General features: G+C 38.0%; 1 protein-coding gene across 1 annotated transcript in view; it reads right to left on the bottom strand.

The window, feature by feature from the left end:
- Window positions 1–498: 498 nt before the first annotated feature.
- Window positions 499–17,556, bottom strand: part of LOC132952409 (uncharacterized) — a 217,122-nt gene continuing 200,064 nt past the window's right edge. The window contains exons 7-12 of the mRNA XM_061024703.1: window positions 4,879–5,109; window positions 4,634–4,777; window positions 4,319–4,524; window positions 2,354–2,505; window positions 2,185–2,257; window positions 499–1,442 (exon numbers count right to left, since the gene is read on the bottom strand). Of these exons, the coding sequence (XP_060880686.1) occupies window positions 1,430–1,442; window positions 2,185–2,257; window positions 2,354–2,505; window positions 4,319–4,524; window positions 4,634–4,777; window positions 4,879–5,109 (819 nt within the window). The 3' untranslated portion in view covers window positions 499–1,429. The remainder of the gene's footprint in view (window positions 1,443–2,184; window positions 2,258–2,353; window positions 2,506–4,318; window positions 4,525–4,633; window positions 4,778–4,878; window positions 5,110–17,556) is intronic.

The raw sequence follows: 17,556 nt of genomic DNA on the forward strand, positions 1-17,556 counted from the left end.
CGGGAATACTAGAATCGTATACAACATCATTCTATAATACATTTGTATTAGGTAATTGTATCTAAATCTAATATTTTAAAATGGATGACATACATATTATCAAAGCTCCAACGTTTTGGCGTCCTCTATCGTCTTCTGATCCGATATTTATCTGTATTCATGTGGAAAACAATATTTAAAAAATTAACTATTTATCACTATATCATCGCCCATCGGTGTGGTATAGCTAAGTTATAATACCCTGTAATCATTAGAAAAAAATTGAACAATAACTAGTGACATTTAAGTCATTCTTCGGAAGATTGTAGATTGAAAAACAATTTTCATTTGTTTTAATGATTTATCAAATATTTTAAACCATATTTAATCGATTATTATTTATTTAAAATGAATATTATAATAATTATGAGCAATTAAAATTAACATTTATAAATTTCATTAAATGTAAGTATATAATAATTATAATACTATCCTACATTTTATGAGTCGATTTTGTAACTATTTAATATTATTTTGAGAATTGTGGTGATATAGATCCAATTTCGTTTGTGAAAAAGAATAGACCGTAAGCAATTTACCAAGCTCGTCTCTATACACGTTACACGACGAAGTTTGAATTTGACATCAGTTTTTCAGTGGAGTACAAAAATTATGCGCGACCATTCGACGAGACTGAGCCTTTTGTAGGTATGAAATAACGGCGCTCATCGTTCGACGGGTTTCGCAACGCTGTTTGGTATATCTTTTGTCCATAAAAATGATGTTTATTGTTGTTCTAATTCCAAGGATATATGACGGGAACGCGACAAAGGACGACAAAAAGTATGCACAGGTGTTGATTTTATTTTAATTAGGGAATTTTTTTATATTTATTCATGATTTATACAAATTCATAAAACGTTTGTACTATACAAAAAAAAAAAAATAATAATAAAAAATACAATACAATACAATACAATAATAATAATCATATAATTATTATAGATAAATTAAATTAAATCAAATTGATTAGGAGGAACTTGTTAGTCTGTTTGAAAATAATACTGACGATATTTGAACTTAATATGAAATGGAAATCGTACGGACAACGAAATCGTACGATCGATAAAATATAATCGGTTTAAGTACATATAAAAATACAACCTATTCAATTTTACACAATTATTATTTATCCTTAAATTTTACTTTTCGTAAAAATACACAATATACATTGTCTCAAAATGCAACACTAATATGGAAGCCTTTAGTGCGATGATAATAATAATAATAATAATAATAAACGTCAATGCTATAATAGAACTTAAAAAAAAAAAAAAAACATTTACACCTTTTTGTGCTTTGAAAAAAATAAAAATAAATTAAAACAGACTTTAGAAGAAGTGGAAAATAAAAGTCCAGAAGTGTATCCAAAAATTGAGAATACAGCACATTACGATGCAGTCCTGAAATAAAAAAAAATAAACTATATTAATAATTCATTAAATTCATATAGTTTTCTATTTGGCCATGTTTGTTTTAAAAACTTTACAAAACTACTCTAGTAAAATATTATGCAATTGAAAATAGTTTTGAAGTTTGTTGTATAATATTTATAGAGCGAAAAAAAATCTTTACAAATATTCCAAAGAAATAAGGGTTAGGTATATATAGCAGTTTTTTTACGATAATCGAGAACTATAATATCATATTAAATGATCCTTGACTCGCCATCTTACATTGACGTACAGAAGTCAACGATACTATTATAGTTATCGTTATAATAACGACAAAGTTTAAATAATAACGATTTACATTTCGGTACAATATTTAAGTATTTTGGACGATTTCAGTGCAAAACAGACGAAATCACAAAAGCCTTAACTCATGAGTACCACAAAATATATGTTGATTTCAATTGTATTATATTATATTGTTCAAAATGTGAAATCCATAAAACGTTTTCTAAATTACAATTTTATAGTTTACGTCCTTTTTAATTGTCGTTGTCGGACGTCGTAGTGTCAAAAAAAGACGGCGAAAAAAACAATACAAATTCAACTCATAATAATATTGTTAATTTGAAATGAGTTTATCCATTAGAGGGGCGGTTTTGACTCTGCGCGTAATTATGATTTTATCTGACGGAGCGGTTATAATAATAATAATAATAATAATAATAATAATAATAAAAAAAACCAAACGTACTTGAGGGTTTTGTAGTGTTCTTTTTCCACACTGTTGTCTGGCGGTTCGCGTTCGAATGACAATAATGTGAGCGCTGCGATAAACAAAAACGAAAATAATAAGAACGAAATTAAAAACAGCAATTTCTATAATTAAAAAAAAAACGAGCAAGCAAACAAACTAAATTAACCTTTCTCGTTGAGCACCGGCGTGGTGAGGAGGAACAACACCAGATTGGCGTTCTTCTCGTACGGGCAAGCCGCCTGTTTCCACGTAATGAACTCCGTCACCTGCTTGGCCAGTTGCCAAAACTTTTCGAAATTTATGTGGCCGTTGTCGAGCCTGGGAAAAAAAAAATCGTAATTCGTTTTGAGCATCATATATAATATTATTATTATCATAGTATACCAAATTGTACATCATACGCAGCGATCGGAAAAGCGTTCGATCGGCACAGGCGCAATAATAATTATTACAGCCAATCGTTTCCTCGGCGCGATAGGGCATAAAGCCGTTCCCCACCCCTCTTCCGCGGTAGCGGAAGATTTCAATAATTACAGAGGTCATGCTCTCGTTTATAGTTATCGCAGCATGTAGTCGAAACGTAACAACTTGTAATTGGAAACATTTTAAACGCTAAGCGGAACGGGAAAATTGTCCTTTTCACTTACAGCGTCGACGTTTTGGGTCTGTCGGGGGTAGAACTATACATTTGACATTTGACTTGAAACGATTGGATACAGCTGGAAACGGTATAGGTACCGTTCAATGAATGGAGATACAGTGAAATGTATTATATTGTATATAGTATACCCATTGACAGTAAACTATTGTTCAAGGAGATTGGTGGCAGACAGTTTTTAAGGAGTTCAACATAGGCAATTTTCAAATTGCGTGCAAGCGGGTCTTGTAAATATGTCAGTGTAGTGTGTGTGACTGTGGAAATAGCGGAGCGCCCCCACACGCGCAAGTACAAGTATTTACACATTTGTATGTACATTTTGTCCATCCTACCGATCTACATCGTCATGCGATAATATTTCGGAAAACTGATCTGAATTCGTTATAATATCTACTTGAGATTGGTCAGTCCACATTTCTAGATTTCTGATAAGAATTCCGGAATTTCAAAATATTCAAATTAAATTTATAGTTGCATTTGTGTAAATTGGGAAAAGCGGACTGACCGATCTCAAGTAGGCACAATATTCAAACTAGTTTAAAAAAATATGACGAAAGTGGACGAACGATTGGTATGGTTTGGCTAAAATAACTATCCACCACTGATCCCTTTAATACAGCATTAAAGATGGTCTTCAGGACCAGGCCCGGCTACGTATTAAAATTAAATTACCAAAACAATAATAATGTATTATCAGGTCTAGTAATAGATATGAATATTAACTATATAATAAATCGAATAGGTACCTGGTAAATAATATTACGAAATATATTTTTATTTTTTAACTTTTTTTTTTCATTTGATATGCCTTAGCATTCGACCAATAACAAAAGTTCTCCTTCTTATTATTATTATTATTTACAGTATAAACTTAAAAGTTTACAAAAACATAAATTTAAATTTAATGAATACGTTATCCCTCAACTTATTTTGTTGATTTATATCAATTTAGAAATCCCAAATAATAATGAAATGAGATAAAATATTTAATATATTTTGGTTATTTCACGTCATAAAAATAGCAAACTCGACTATACTACTCGTAATATTGGGTATATAAAATACGTTTTTTGATATCTATTTTGCATAACCTATATATATACAGAGAGTAACCCAAAGAACTGATAAATATAAATTATTAGCTATTCCTCATAACTTACATTATTTAATAACGCACTTTGTTTTTTTTAATGTAAATACATTATGTATACTATATAGATATATTAGAATTATCAATAACTATATATTAATACCACACCTATTATTAGGGCTATGCATTTAGTTCCTATAAAATGTGTTAAAAATAACATTGAAAGACAAAATTATCAAAAACAACCGTTTTATAATTTTTTAAATTATTGATGGGTACCTAGTTAAAACTTTGTGCTAAGAAAGCTATGTATGTTGTACAACAGCATAAAGACAATGAATTTCCCTAAAAAGTCACAAACACACTAATGATAATATAATTACCTGTTTCGGCATCCTTCGTTCAGGAAGTAAATGTCTTTGACGAGCAACGAAAAGAACGGTATGACGACCCTCTGCCGCTGATCTGTGGCTCCAGCGCTTCTCCATAGGGCCGCCTTAAGCGTTGACCGGTAGCTGCTAAAATTTGACGACGGATCCATGTATTGTTCTAGTATGGTAAACTTGGCGGACTGTTGTACCTTGTGCCACTAAACGAATCGAAACAAAAAAAAAATTCAAAAATTGTACACAATTTTAACGGGTCGCGAGCGTGTGTCTTCGCACGACCAATAGTATAATATCGATCAATTTTATTACCGTCTTTTTGAGCCTGCTTATCGGCGACATGTTTAGCCCTGCGATGATAGCCATAAGTGAATTGAAGTTCCCCACGTTGAAACACTCCCGGGCAGTCTCGATCCAGAATTCGATGGTCTTGACGCGCTGCTTTTTTTTCGAATGCTGAAACACGATAACGGTGGCGCGAAAATGTCAACGACGATCATAATGACGATTTACTTGAACGATACACAAATAAAACAATTAAACATTCGTGAGCTTACCTTGCATATTTCCGAGGCCACTAGGTAGCTGAGTCGATTGAACCAATGAACGTACGACTCGAGATTTTTGGTCTTTTTCATGTCTTTGAACGACGAATCGATATGCGGACTGTCCTTGGCGAACGCCTGAACGAACTCTTCAGGGCCTATGAACGACAGCCTCTCGAGCTCTACGAGAGTAAGTTGTTGCCCCAGCAAAGATGCGCTGGAACACACCTCCATCGTGTCCGTCTGCAAACACATTACAAAAATGAAGCGTAAACAAATAAATAATAGGTAATAACAATAAATACAGATGCAACGACAGCGAGCGCAAACCGACTGGAGGTAGACGCAAACGACATACGTATAAAAGTTGGCTGAGGGTGGGAGGTGGGGTGTATGTAGGTGAGGTCAAGATGGAGGGCGAGAAGACGACCAGACGACGATTCTTCGAGTGATATATTTGCACTGCAGAACGTATAATATATTATATTGTTATATTATTATCGTCATTATCACTGTAATATTAAGTTATATACAAGGCAATTCTGATATGGTAATAATATTATATTATATCGATGTGAGCTGGTTGTCGGAGACTGTTAATTTTTCATTACAGCGCATGCGCGCGACGTGGGAATTCCGACGGTGTGACGATCAGCTGCTGTCGTGTATTGGGCGGTTTTTCACGCGTTTATAAAAAGCGCTTTTCGCAATGGCCGCGCCAGCAATCTACGATCGGCGGCGAATCGATCAGACGGAAGCAGTACGAGAGGGAGAGAGTGGAATTTAGAAAAAGGTATATGTATATTGTATATACATTATACAGAGAGAGATAGAGAGAGAGAGAAAGAAATAGAAACAGAGAGGTATAACGTAGAGAAAAAGAGCGCGGAAGAGTTTTTGGTGGTCGGGCGACGTCGCATAATACATCACCGTCAAACTTTTGTGCGTATACCGGGACACGCATCACACACTGTTATATATGAACACGTTCGCTGTGCATATACGCGAGTGTACGACCGCGGACGAAAATAAAACGAGAAAGAGAAAAATGAATAATGCCCAATCGGTCGCCGAGTACGCTATTTATATTGCGTTTTTCTTTTACTATTTATTTTTTTTCTCGCCCTGCGCGACGAGATTTATACTCCCGACGATAATATTTCCGTCCTCCACTTCCCCGGAACGTCGCCACCGTCTGCGGTTGCGATGATTTTTTATTCGCGCACACTTTTTTCCTCGCACCGGCCCCAGAACTTGCGGAGAGTACCGAATCCATATTTAAAATTATGATGAATATGCGCCCGCATAGTCTTCTGCCCGGTGTAGGTCGTCGCCGTATACCAGCTACAATTGAACGTACGCATACAATTATAGTAAGTGCAAAAACAACGCATCGTAATAATTAATAATTATAAGCTATATAATCAAAAAATATGCGCGTAAATAATCTATAAAGTAGACATTAGAAATATTGTGCGTGAAATATTCCTCTCGCCGGTGTCGTCAAACGATCCGTATGGTGTTCCAGAAAACGATACGGATTTCGCGTATTCGATCGATTAGCAGCTGTACTATATTTAGGTAGGTTCGTAAAAGGTATTCGAAAATCGGCGCCGAGACGGCTAAATAATATATTATAAAATGTACTCCGTAGGTTCGGTTTGATAGAGTAAAATCGCGTAAACGAGCACGGATATCGGTCCGCCGGGGACGCACGAATGCGATAAGAATTATCGTACACACGTGGAAAATAATTTTTTTTACGCAGCGAGCAAACGGTTACGGTAAAAATTCGATACGTATTATATTATTATCGTGTATACAAACATAGTAATAATAATAATAATAGTCTTATGAGAAACGTCTGCGATAAATAACATTCTAAATTGTCACGGGAAACGTTATGAATACGGTCGGTGTACTTAAAAGTTGGAGGAAATGTTATACGTTTTCTCATTTCAGAGTTCTTGTTGCTATGTATAATATATAATATACGTATAATTTCGCGTTTGATATAAAAGGTTAATTCATGTAGGTACACATTTCCCCGGGGAGAGTCTCATATATTAAAAAAAGAATATTACAATTATGCGTGCGATCTGCTGCGCCCGCTCGCAAGAGCGATATGCGTGAATTCACTGGATAAAAATGACACGTGTCAATGATTATTATTCCAATACGTCCTCGCGTGTATATATTTTATATCATAACCGTCAACATAATATAATACAGTATATAATATGAGCGTTCGTTAAAACCTAAAATAAAAACTCGTCAATTATAATGTTCGACTGTTTATGGCACTATCGGCACTATTGGATATGCCAAAATGTTGCGAAAATATTGCGCAATTCGGTGAGACGTCGTGTTGACGAGGCATTCTATTTAAAAAAAAAAAAAATTACTAACTATAACGATATCCGTATTTCTAGAGGAGCTGCGTGACTTGCGTTTCTTTACAAAAAAATATTATTTACGTCGTCTGTGCGATTTTTCGTAAAATATACTTAGTTTGGAAACTTAAACAAACCCCCGGGCCAGACGCCGATCGTAAATTAGGTCAAAACAATATAAATAAACACAAAAATAAAATCATCTTACACAGCAAACCGCAAAATATATCCATGACAACGCCGACTCGGATATACTCGGCGAGCGCATTGGAATAGGTTTTTCAGTTTTTCGTGCCAACGTTTCTACTACTTATGGGATTATAATATGTTATCCGTTACCCTTATATCAGACGTTAGAATTATTAAAATGCTGTTATGTGTTATTATTTTAATGATTATAGACAAACTATGATAACACGGCGCCTTGTATAGGCAATTTAACTACACTATGATCCATTTTTTTCCGACACAAAAGGAATGGACGCCGATCATTAGACTATATAATATTATTAATCGGCTGTTATTTAAAAATGGGCCACTAAACTTTCATTCGAAGCCTTGGCAGTTTGTTAACGATCGACCAACGAGACTTCGAACGTCGTTCAAACGTCGATAAAAACTATACACACTAAAATCGAACTTAGTATTATGATAGTTCTTATACCTATTATAAATATTATTAATGAAGGATGTTAGATAGTATTATAAACTAAATGAAAATGCATATTAAGTACAGGGCTAAATAAACACGTATTATAATATATTATGCAGTTATGTACGGTGCGTTTGTGTAAAAATAAAGAACAAAATTCGTTCTTTATTCAAAACAATATCCAAATATTCACTTACAATAAGTGAATTTACTTAGTGGGTACCTATACTGACTTAAGTTAATATTACATTGAAAACAAAATATTTTATGAAAATAAATCAACAGGGAATAATTAGATATGAAAGTCACCAATCGAATATGTAGAATGTATTCTGTTTGACGAAAGTTGTAAGTTTCTGCGTTTTGTGAACTTTCAATTACAATTTTGGATAGTTTCACAATTCCAATCATATAATATTTGTATAACAAATTTATCAGTTATAGACATGTTTTCTTCAGAGAAATGTTTACAGAAAATGTTCAACGAAGTGTGAAATCAAAAGAATATTAAAGTTTTCGGATATGCCATAGTATACGTATTTTGATAATTTATACACTTTTAAAATAACAAAAATAAAATTATTTTTTCGTAGGTATTTAAGTATTATTATTACCCGAAACTTCCAAATATACAATAATTTATATGTTAAAATCTCATTAAATATATTATAATTAACTTAATTTATGTTTGTACTAGGTAGCTGGTTTATAAGTTTACTGCAATTTAATAATAATTAATGCCACGATTCCCAATATTTTTAATATTTTTAACGACTTTTAACAAAAAAAAATCAAACATGTATACTAACAATGAAAATTATTGATAGCAAAGTTCTAGGTACTTTATGTTTAGAAGTTTTTAATATATCCACCACGCAATCTGCAGATAACAAGATTATCAAACTCCACATAAATATACCATTGAGAATTTAAGGTATTTTTTTTCCATAGAAATACAAAATTGACAATGTTTACAATATATTATGGCAGTTAGGTTATAAAACCCCATTTTTTAAATGCTAAGTAACTCTATTACTTATTTGTTACCTATTTAGATATTATACACACGGCGAATGAACATAACAAAAATATTCACGAATAAGACTTCCTTCGTAATGATAAATTGATGAACAGAAAAAGAATACTATGTTGGTTTTTAATATAAATATTTTTTGCAAAATGCATTTATTAATACTATTTAATAATATAATGTATAATTTGATAGATTTAACATGAAAATCGAATCAGCAAATCATATTTAATACAGAGAATTAAGTTGAAAATTCTTATTACGTCATCAACTTTATTAAATTAAAAAACGTTTCCCGATACCTACCTATGTATAGCAAAAAGTTTATGTCATATAAAAGGTTAATAACTGAATCATTATAGTACTGAAACCAAAATAAATACCTACTAAGATTGATATTATATAATATTGCTATAAGTGCTGCAGGCGCCCCTTATTATATGAAAAGAATATGAAAATGTCAAAGAAACACAACCTAGGTACATTCCAGGAACCGGACTTATTACTTGCCTACTCGTTTCCTCGGGATAACTTCTACTACCTGCAAGAATCGAAAAAACGTAATAAAAGTGTATGATGGCGATTGATATTATTACAGACAGTAAATCGTTAAAAGACAAAGTAGCTTTGTAGCACAATATTATATTATTATTTATTATATACAATTTTAGGTCCGAACTTCAAAAGGATATAAGCAATTTTATTCTTCGTAAGCTCAACTAAGTTCAGCTTGTAGTATTCAAAATATTAGACCACCAAATACATCGAGTGTACCGATTTAATATTATATTATTATGTTATTTCGAAATTGTATAGAAATTATGTTTTTCGGAACTATGTCTCGGTGCGTCCCGGATGAAAGTCTTAGGGTATATTATTATTATTACGTAAAGGACCCCGAACGACTGTCAAGATAACTCACGAATAATCGATTTGTATGTTATTATTTTTGGCACCTATTTCGAGTAGGTACGTAAAGAAAAACCGGAGAAAACCCATTAATATATTATAACGTTAAAAAGTTTCTGCCGAAAACTACGAAATAATACGATAACCTCAACAAACGCAATACCCAATATCAAAAGAATGTAAATATAAATAATAATAATCTAAATTAATTGTCGAGCAAATTTAGTGTGCACATTGCGATACCAAATATTATGTTATGTAAACATAATTACCATTATTGTTTACTCGGTTGTGGTGCAGCGCCACTGCGTCATAACGACACCGTAGTGTCGCAAATAGGGCCAAGCATAAAAATGTAAACTTGATCGGTCTTAAATTTTAAACGTTATAATCAACGATTACGTACCGTTGAATCAGGTAGTTGGACTTTTATTCAATATTTACATTGAAAAATCTAGAGTATATGCATATTATACATATATATGTTATATTATATATGTGTGTTTGTGTGTCAATATTTATCACAATATTATATTATGTTGTATTGTGCGCACTGTCGTATTATCGCGTAGGTATTCTTGGAAAAAACACGTTGAATTAAAAAAGCAAATAATTATTATTTTCAAGGACCTACTACACAGAGTAATGGTCGTTGTTGGGTATTGAATTTCTTTACACCTTAAGCGCGAATGTTTCGCCGGATAATGTATTCGATTCCTCCCGGTCCTATATATATTATATAATAATACGCGCTGTGACCTACCGTTATTTATATTATATCAAACCGCATACAAAGGCTCACTCGGGCGAGAACTCTAAATTGTTAACCGTCGGCCGTCTAGCTGGTCCGCTCGTCGAACTGCCGACTGCTTAATATATTTTCTAATTTTGTGATTCGACAATGATTATTTATTGCGCCGTCATCAAAATCGTTCTCGTCGTACCGAACTGTGTACCTATATTATGTAGATTCACAATCGCATTGTATTGCACCCTGCAGCTATATATGGGGGGGGGGGGGGGGGGGGGGGTGGGTGCCGGCCCGCCTCTGAATGCTTACAACAAATAATTAATAATACTATCGGTCGAACGGTCGACATCGGTTTACAATATTATTGTGTTAAATTGTGTGTCGACGTCTTCGCAGGAGCACTGCGCTCGCATGAAAATATGAAATTAAAAATTCGATTATTAAGCAAAAGTGTGCACTACGTCTCATATTATTATAGTGATGGATAGCACGCCAAACCCGTGTAGAAAATCGTTATTTTTCTTCTACAGACACATACATATCGATTGAAAATAGTATAGTGTATCGTCGTCGAAATGGTCGCGTAGACACTTTTATTATGCGCAAATACGGTGGCGGTGCAGGTGATGTCTGTGGTGGTGGTGGTGGTGGTGGTGGTGGTGGTGACTGTGATGGTGTCGGTAGCCGGTGTATAGAAGACTCAGACAATATTATATTGTTGCTGTAATAGCGGTTCGTGGGCCATTAATTTAAAACACCATCGAACAGATGCCGCGTTCGAGCGGCGGAGGTTGTAAAAATATATTAGTCTAATAATTTCCAAAGAAACTTAAAAACAAAAGCTATTCGGAAAAATACGAACGGATAATATATATGTGGGGGTGTGCGAAAAACTAACGCGTATATTCCGACTCGACACGCGAACCACGGCAGCTTTACGGTATTTTCGTGTACACTATATACATGTATATAATGTGTACTAGGTGAATGGAAAAAAAAATTTAAAACTTTTGCACCATAGTAGTATCTGCGCCCTGCGGTGGGCGGAAGATTTTCCACCACTTTATTGTCTGTCACTATATTATTCCGGCGCGGTAGACTAAATATTGAAATTGCAGTTTAACTACTCCTCCTCGCCCTCACGCACATCCTCTTATTTTTCCACCAACTCGTCCTCGACACGCCATCGTCTCAGTTTATGCGAACCCGCGGTATATAATATCTCTTCGGGTTTTTTTTCACGATTTCTCGCGCTATCGCATCCACTCGTAGTTATTTTCATTTATTTTTAAATATTTATCGCGCATAATATAATATCGTAGAGCCACGGCGCGGTGATTATTTTAAAGTGAGTCGGTCGGCATCTCGGATAATTTACTTTCGTTTATCACATACTATATTATATAAGTTGTGGTTTTTGAGTTTTAAAACGTAGGTAGGTATATAGATACTTTTCAGAATATTAAATTAAAAAATAAGTCTGTAACGGGATAAACCGTCACTGTATTAAAATGGTCCTTTCAGGACCACCAAACACAACAGTATGGCAACATAATGCGACACAAGTAATAGACGCGACATATTAGAATAAGTAGTTTACCAACAGGAAAATTTCACGGAAATAACAAGCAAGAACCACATTAACAAAGCGAACACCAACGGGTCGAGGTGTGGTTATTGCTTATCAAAGCAACCATCCTCGACCAATCACAGGACAACAAAGGGAAACAAATAGTATATATACCGGGACAGTTCACCGGTCAAACCTTTATAGTTCACATCCGAACAAGTCCTACACCACTCAACTTGCAGCCAGCTTTCAGCAGCAGTTCCTCAAACAGCCGTTTTCACCGCTTTCAACAGGGCATCAGCGCCCACGGTTCACACCCGAACCGTCACCAAATCAGCCGTTCTCACGGCTCTCAACAGGGCACCAGCGCCAACAGCAAGCCGCCGCGGAAGCGACGTCTTCACCAACAGCCGTTTTCACCGCTCTCGACAGGGCACCAGCGCCCAAAACAAGCCGCCGCGGAAGCGACGTCGACGTCAACACAAATCAGCCGTTTTCACCGCTCTCCGACCGGGCACCAGCGCCCACAAGTAAGCCGCCGCGGAAGCGACGTCCCTCCGTCAACAGCTGTCGTGGGGCCGCGCCCTCACATTGCCACAGCATCCCCTCCCGCATCCTCTCCCCAACATCCCACACCCAAGAAATGACCAGGAACAACAAACGTAGGAAGGTCGGAGACCCCTCGACCAAACCACCTCCGAAAATACCAAAACAACGATCAACTCCCCCTTCCCCAATACAATCTAATTCCAGTACATCCGACTCTGAAACCATAGACACTTTCTCCGACTCTAGCACCTCAACCCACCACTCCCTATCATCACTTACTTCCGTACACTCAGTAAAAACTCCACTCTCAACCGCCCAAGTTCCGTCCAAAACTCCTTCAATCTCCAGACCTCCACCTATCATACTGAGTTCCGCTTCCTGGCGGAAGGCCGCGCCCACCATCTATTCACTCCAAAACTTGCAACCGAGCTCTCTATCAGCAAAATCCTCCGGCGACCGGGTAACCCTACGGGCAACCGATACCACCCAATTCCGCCTAATCCAAAAGACTCTATACACCTAGGTACCGAATTCCACACTTTTTCTCTCCCCGAGGAACGCTCGGTAAAAATCGTTCTAAAGGGCATTCCAACCGATATATCTACTGATGAACTTAAAGACGAGCTAGTTACTCTAGGGTACTCCGTGAACTACGTCCGCCGCTTTGGCACCCCTGAAAAACCTATGCCGATATGTGTAGTGCACATCGCTGCTAATCAGACTGCTAAGGACATATTTCTTCTGACTAACTTGTTTTACTTGCAAATCTCAGTTGAACCACTAAAACCTTCTGGACCCGCTCAATGCTTTTCATGTCAACGTTTTGGCCATGGCTCTCGAAACTGCGGTCACCCACCTCGGTGTGTAAAATGCGCCGGAAACCACAATGCAAATGCCTGTCCAAAAACTCTCGAACAACCTCCGACATGCTGCAACTGTGGTGGCCAACACACGGCAAACTTTCGTGGCTGCCCCCAATTCATGGCTCAGAAACAGCAGGTAACTCCAACTCCAACCCAAGACTTCGTTCAAAATAAATCCTCACACCCAACCTCAACCCTCCCTCCGCCACCACCTCACCCTAATCAAAACACTACATTGACATACTCCGCAGCAACATCAAAATCAGCGCTCACTTCTTCAAATTCTCCAGTCCCACAACTAAACTTGTCGCTGATACTAAACCTGCTCACCAACCTACTAACTGCGCTATCCAATAATCATGATCCGAAAACTCTCATAGAATCAACGATCAAAACATTCCTGTCCATTCTCTCACCCCCAAATGAATAACTTAAAAATCCTATTTTGGAACTCCAACGGCATCAAAAACAAACTCAACGAACTACGCTCCCTCGCTCTCCTACTGAAAACTGACATAATCCTACTAAATGAAACCCGTCTATCTCCTTCTACCCAACTTCACATTCCAAATTTCTTCACATACAGGAATGACCTGCCGCCCGTCCGCGGCTCGCCTGCTCACGGCGGCACGGCTGTTCTAATCCACCGACGCATCATTCATCAACCTATAACTCTTAACACACTCATTCAAACCTCTTCTGTCCTCATCCAACTAAACGGCCACGAAGTCCTTGTATCAGCGGTATACAAACCACCAGGTGCAACACTCACGTCTCACGACTTGGACTTGTTGACCCAAAGTGCCGAATGGCAAATCTCTGCAGGTGACTTCAACGCCAAACACCCTCTCTGGTTTAGCCACTCGACAAACGCTGCCGGTCGCGTACTTTTCGACCACGTTCAACAATCGGACTATACCATCACTGCTCCCTCATCCCCCACACACTTCCCGACAAACGCTAGATACAGACCTGACATACTTGACATCGCACTCGTTCGACTACCTTATCCTACTCACATCGACAACCTCAACGAGCTATCTTCTGACCACAACCCTATCCTTCTGGAGACCTTGTGTACTCCGGTATCATCGTCCCCTCCAACGACTAACCGCTTCATTAACTGGACAAAATACAAGACAATCCTATCCAACTTACCAAGCCCAACTGAACGACCGACCATCAACAGTGAGTCAATCGACTTGGCAATTGATACTCTCACCAAAAACATACAACACGCGGTCGAAGCTAGCGTATTTACCCCTAAACACAAAAACTCTTCCTTTTTACTACCTGACTACATAAAACTTGAAATAACTGAAAAAAACCAATTACGCCGTCAATGGCAAAGAAACCGTGACCCGACTACCAAACGTCAACTTAACGCCAAAATCTCACTAATCAGAACTTTACTCGAAACTCACAAAACTGACCAGTGGGACATTTTTCTTAATTCTCTTGACCATCAGGACGGCTCTATATACAAACTAAACAAATGTCTCCTCCACAAACGTCCTGCATCCCACCCTCTCACCGGCCCCAACGGTCTAGTTTTTCCGGCCATCGATCGAGCCGAGCTGATAGCTGACTCTCTCGAACTCCAATTCCAACCAAACCCTGGTCCCGACCTTCCAGAAGTTTCTGCCCACTCCAACTTACTTCGAAACATAAGTATCACCAAATCTAATTTATTCACCACCCCTGGCACAATCCAAAAAATCATAAACAACCTCCGCAAAAAGAAAGCCCCTGGTGTCGATCTCATCACCAACACTGCTCTTAAATTTCTACCGAATAACATTCTACTTTCCCTAACACAAGTTATAAATTGCTCCCTCAGAATTTGCTACTTTCCACGTGCTTGGAAAAAAGCAGTAATAATTTCCATCCCTAAGCCGGGTAAAGATCACAAACTTCCCGAAAATTACCGACCTATCGCTCTACTCTCCTCAATATCAAAAATTTACGAACGAATCATCCTCTCTCACCTTCAAACCAATCTTCGAGACAAAATCCGCCCAGAACAATTTGCCTTCAGACCTGAACACTCTACCACTCTACAACTGACCAAACTTACTCACCAACTTAGTCAGAACTTTAACAAAAACGTTAACACCGCCTCCATTTTCCTTGACGTGGAAAAAGCCTTCGACCGGGTCTGGCACGTCGGCCTCCTCTACAAACTGTCCCAACTCAACATCTCGACTGAAATCGTTAAAATCATCGAATCCTTTCTCACTGACCGCACTTTTGTCACAAAAATCGAAGACTCATTCTCGTCCACCAGACACATACTCGCAGGCGTCCCTCAAGGATCCTGCCTTTCACCTACTCTCTACTTGACTTACATTAACGACATACCAACAACTCCTAAAGCTCACCTCTCACTATTCGCTGACGACACTATGTTCTTTACTTTCGACAAAAACCCGAAACGCGCAGCCATACAATTACAACACCAACTCAACCTAGCTACCACATGGTTTCATCGCTGGAAAATCAAAATAAACCCTACCAAAACAATAGGTATTCTTTTCGGACGTTCCAATACTACTCACATCCCACCACTACTACTCGACAACCATCCAGTGACTTGGTCCAATCATGCCAAATACCTCGGCGTTACAATAGGACGCAAACTCACCTTCGACAAACACGTTCAAGACATCACCAAAAAAGCCACTCGCGTCCGCGGAATTCTTTACCCCATTCTCAACCGTTCTAGCCCTGTCCCAAAATCTTCAAAGCTCAATATTCTAAAACTCTACGTCTCTCCAATTCTTTCATATGCTGGCCCCTCTTGGGCTCCTTTCATCGGTCCCTCACATTGGAGACGTATCGAATCTGTTCAAAACATCGGCATTCGCACGATAACGGGTTTACCCACTATCGTTAAAAATTCGGTCCTTCTAAAATCGACAAATTTCAAATCTATTCAAAACTCCATTCGTTCCCAAACCAAATCAATGTTCTACAAAAATTCTTTCTCCAATCATACTTACATCCGACTTCTAGGTAAAACACACCCTCCCCCAAATACTAAACGTAAATTGAAACCCTACCCACTCTCTTGGGCAGACCAATAAATCTAACCATTTCTTCTTAATTTCCATCCACTAGTAGAGGCATAAGCCTGGAATAGTAAACGGCATAGCCATCCCTTCAAAGCAAAGCAAAGCAGGTCAAACCTTTCCACCACACCAGTCTTCAACATATCTTCTACAAGTCAACAAGCACTATAGAAGACCCGAAGACCTGAAGACCCGAAGACTATCAACGCAGCAGCAACACCGACCTGAACGACACCGGCGAAGCTGATCCGACCTAACCAGTCCACGACGACGCACCCTGAACGCACCGATCTAACGTGATCGCCCGATACCGCCGAGACTCAACAGTACCCGGCATACCTGGCTAATAAGCGCCACTTCACGGACCGACGACGCCAAGCCTACCGTGTACATCCAACGATCGACGACAACGGATAGCCGCCACACCGGGACCTGATTGACCCACCGACGGCAGCGTATAATATAATTATACTCCGGCGATCCATTACTGACAGTCCACCCGTTCAATCGAGTCCAGTCACACCGTTGGACGAATACCAAGACACGCCGGGAACCGACTTCGCGACGTAACTTGGCCAATCGACTATTCAGCAAGCCGACAAGTAGTACCACGTTTCCCCCTACGGCGAGCTATTTCGAGTTTCGCCGCGAGGAAGAACCGAACCCACACGACTTGCTCGAGTCCGTGCACGGACGGTTTCTACTCTCCCCTATTATTGTATTACTTCTACGAAACGTATAGGCAAGTCCCGACTATTGTTTTGCTCGCGCCTCTTCAGGCCCGAACCCGCCCGCCGCGGCCGCTTCCTTAAGCCTGCCGCGCGGCCCGGGATAACTTGCCCCGATCATTATAAACATTACTTATTGGTTATATAATAAACGAATCATAACAATACACAACG

Source organism: Metopolophium dirhodum, chromosome 9 (assembly GCF_019925205.1).
Source record: "Metopolophium dirhodum isolate CAU chromosome 9, ASM1992520v1, whole genome shotgun sequence".
Lineage (NCBI taxonomy): Eukaryota > Metazoa > Arthropoda > Insecta > Hemiptera > Aphididae > Metopolophium > Metopolophium dirhodum.